The 3,685-nt window shown below is 31.2% G+C and overlaps 1 protein-coding gene across 1 annotated transcript in view; it reads left to right on the top strand.

Moving 5' to 3' along the window:
* Positions 1-3,685, top strand: part of TDO2 (tryptophan 2,3-dioxygenase) — a 29,236-nt gene that overhangs the window by 11,844 nt on the left and 13,707 nt on the right. The window contains exons 6-7 of the mRNA XM_006884449.1: positions 402-588; positions 2,343-2,450. Coding sequence (XP_006884511.1) covers positions 402-588; positions 2,343-2,450 — 295 coding nt within the window. The remainder of the gene's footprint in view (positions 1-401; positions 589-2,342; positions 2,451-3,685) is intronic.

Here is a 3,685-nt window from a genome sequence, read left to right as displayed (position 1 = left end):
TCAATTCTCCTTCTATATTCCCTAGTCATTGTCCAACTCTCTGATGCATAGCAAGTGATTGCAAAAACCATGGCCTGTATCAGGCGCACCTTAGTCTCCAGAGAGACACCATTGCTCTTGAGTACTTTAGAGAGGTCCCTAAGCGCAGACTTTCCCATCTCAATACGTTTTTTTATTTCCTGGCTATATTTATAATATATCACAAACTTTCTTACTTTAAACTTATTGACTAATAAGCAGCAAATGGTGTTTTGTTTTTGTTTGTTTGTTTTTTAATTTTCCTTTGGTGCTAATATAGAATAAGACTGACAACTTTTCACCATAAACGAAATCATCATAGTAATTCACAATTATTTTCTTCTTTTGTTTTCTCTTCCCTTCCCTCTCATTTGTTCTCAAAGGGAGTACTTATCTCCAGCCTCAGGCTTCCAGAGTTTGCAGTTTCGTCTGTTAGAAAACAAGATAGGTGTTTTCCAGAATTTACGAGTTCCTTATAACAGAAGACATTATCGTGATAATTTTAAAGGAGAAGATAATGAACTGCTATTAAAGTCAGAGCAGGAAAAAACACTTCTGCAACTAGTGGAGGTATATGCTCAAATCTTCTTAAAAACCTAGTTTAAAGCATTTTGTTAATTCAATATTTGCTAGATTGTTTTGTAAAATTCCTATTAGAGGCACATCACTTTAGTCAAAAACAGAAATTATTTTTATACATACTCTAACTTAAAAGTCAAATTTCTTTTTTTTTTTTAATTTTTTTCTTTTTTTTATTTTATTTTTTTTAAAAGTCAAATTTCTTGAAATACAACATTAAAAGGAATTTAAAAATCTCTGCTAATAATGTTGGAAATCTAAATATAGTTAATTGTAGGTTAAAATTTGATAACATTCTTATCTCATTAAAATGATCGTTTACAAATCTCAAACTTTATGTATCTCATTTTAAACTGTTTATTGCTAATTATTTAATAAGGTATTTTTTCAAATATTCCATAATTGATAGTTACCACCTGTTTGGTGTGTTTCCTCACTAGCCTAAATCCTTAATAATAGACTTTTAAGAATTTTTTCCAGTTATTTTGGCCTAATTCGCTAGAGGTCTTTAAATGTTATGAAATTATTACCCATTTGTTTGCTTCAAATAAACATATTAAAAAAAGTAAATTATTTTCCTTTCCTTTACAAAGCTTTTCTTTTATAATTTTGTTTGTGTGTGTGTGATAAATTAGACTCTGTGCACACACTCATCTCTTGGGTATTGTAAATGTGGATTTAGGTTAAAGTCTTATGGATAATGCTATATTAGGTGTTATAAAGACAGGGAAAGAAAGACTCACAAAACCAATTTAGAAACTAAAAATATGTTAGATTGAAAACCCAGAGAGATGCATGAATTTAGTTTCATATCTAGACTTAAAGTCTTGTGGAATCTTGAAAATAATTTTGTGGGCAGGCCAAACTAAACAATCAAGCAATAACTGGCTTTAGGGGAAAAAAACCCATAATCTAATGTGCTCTAATTCCTTTACCTACCTGAAAAGAAAATATTTTCAGAAAATAAACCACCAGAAGACCTTATTAAAGCAATGTTTAGAGATGTTTGTAGAATTAATGACTACATTTGAGATTCCTGCAATTGTGCCTTTTTTTTTTCAGGATGTTAGATATCTTTATTTTCTTTTTGCTTAGGCTTCAGCTACTGCACCAAATAAAGGGAAACAATGTTGCCCAAAAGAAAAAAAGAATCAATATTTAAATTTTGTCATTAGTGTACTGTTTTGGGGTTTTTTTTAAAAAATTGTTATTTTCTCAGAAAGTTTGTATACATTATGTTTTACACTATTCTTTATCCATATTGTGTTCACGCATTTTAAAAGAAATAATGAGTAGTAAACAGATTGCAGGGAGCTCTGGTGGCCTAGTGGGGAGAAGTTGTGCTGCAATCCTGAAGGCAAGCGGTTCAAGGCCACCAGGTGCTTTTTGCAGTAGCAAGATGGGCAATCTCCTGCCTCTGAAAACCCACAAGAGCTCAGCTGTGGGTCAGTTCCGACTCTCTGGTACACAACAAAAACAACAACAAACAGATTACAGCGCAGCTTCTTACCACTAGGTCACCAGAGCTCCCCCAAATATTATTAGTTGTAATTTAGTAAACAAAATCTGATTACTTGTTATTTCAGAAATAAGAACTTGAAGTGAAAGTAATATTTACAAATAAAAAATTATATACTTCTGAAAATGATAAAGCATTTGTTGCTTCAAATTCATTTAACATTTTTCTATTGCTTTTTATGTTTTAAATATTATCACTTATTTACCTTAAGTAATATTTACTTCAGGCATGGCTGGAAAGAACACCAGGTTTAGAACCACATGGATTCAACTTCTGGGGAAAACTTGAAAAAAATATTATCAAAGGTCTGGAAGAGGAATTCATAAGAATTCAGGTATTTATCATGTTATAGGCAAAGAAACACTTATGACAAAAGGGTATCTGGAATTTTACCATAATAGTCTATAACTTTTTTTCTTAACTTTTCATTTTTCATACATTCTTTTTTGAGATTATACATTTTAAGATTCATTTGAATTAATTTATGTGCAGTAAAAATATACTGAATTAAAGATTTCATTACATATGATTTTCTCCACACTAAATGCTTGAGATTAATTAAAAATTTTCTATTTAAAATCTAACATTATAACTGCTTTTAAGTATGAAAAGGCACACAAAAAAGTGGGTCAAATGTATTCGCTGTATAATTTTTCTTTCTTCCAATATAATAGTGGAAACTTCCTATTAAGTATCTGACAAAGTACATTTCTTCTTCCAATCCCAAATACTATGATTTATTAGTTACAAGGCTCTTAGCCTCTCTTTATAACTAAAACTTATGAAAACATCCACATTTTACATTTTAAAGGTTGGATTAAGGTCATGCTGAAAGCATGAACTTTGGGGTTACACTTCATGGGTTCCAATTCCACCTTCATTTCTTAACAGCCATGTAACATTGGGCAATCTACTTAACTCATTTGAATTTTATCATTACCAAAAACCAAACTCACAGCTCTTCAGTTAATTCTGACTCATAGCAACCCTCCCCTAGGCTTCTGAGGTTGCTTATCTTTATGGAAACAAGACTCTTTCATCTTTGTTCAAAAGAATGGTTGGTGAATTCAAATCAGCTCAACATTCTACACACTATGCCACCAAAGCTCTTTTATTTTTATCACTATCAAGGAGATAATAACAGTATATTATTTATTATGTAAGGCCTTCATGAGGCATTGCTCAGGGATCAGGCTGCTAACAAAAGCTCAAAGGTTTGAACTCATTGATCATTCCTCAGGAGAAACCTCTAACAATTGCTCTCTCCATCCATAAAGATTTACATTCTTGGAAACCAAGTGGGCAGGTCATTATTATTTGATATTTAAAAAAAATTATTTGGAAATTTATTATGAGTGTCAGAGTTTATGAAGTATTTAGAACTGTAATTAGAATATTTTTTTCTTTCTCATCTAGTCTTCTTACTTGGATCTAAACATTCTTACCTAAATCCATAATTAATACACTTAGTACTAGCAGTCGAATGACAAAGCAAAATACTACAATGAAATGTGCGAGGAACTAGAGTCAGAAAATCAAAAGGGCCGAACTCGCTCAGCATTCCTTAAG

The sequence above is a fragment of the Elephantulus edwardii genome, unplaced genomic scaffold (genome assembly GCF_000299155.1).
Source record: "Elephantulus edwardii isolate Elephantulus edwardi_28Jun2011 unplaced genomic scaffold, EleEdw1.0 scaffold00034, whole genome shotgun sequence".
Taxonomy (NCBI): domain Eukaryota; kingdom Metazoa; phylum Chordata; class Mammalia; order Macroscelidea; family Macroscelididae; genus Elephantulus; species Elephantulus edwardii.
The sequence above is the reverse complement of the archived record's forward strand: the minus strand, read 5'-3'. Positions and strand labels throughout refer to the sequence as shown.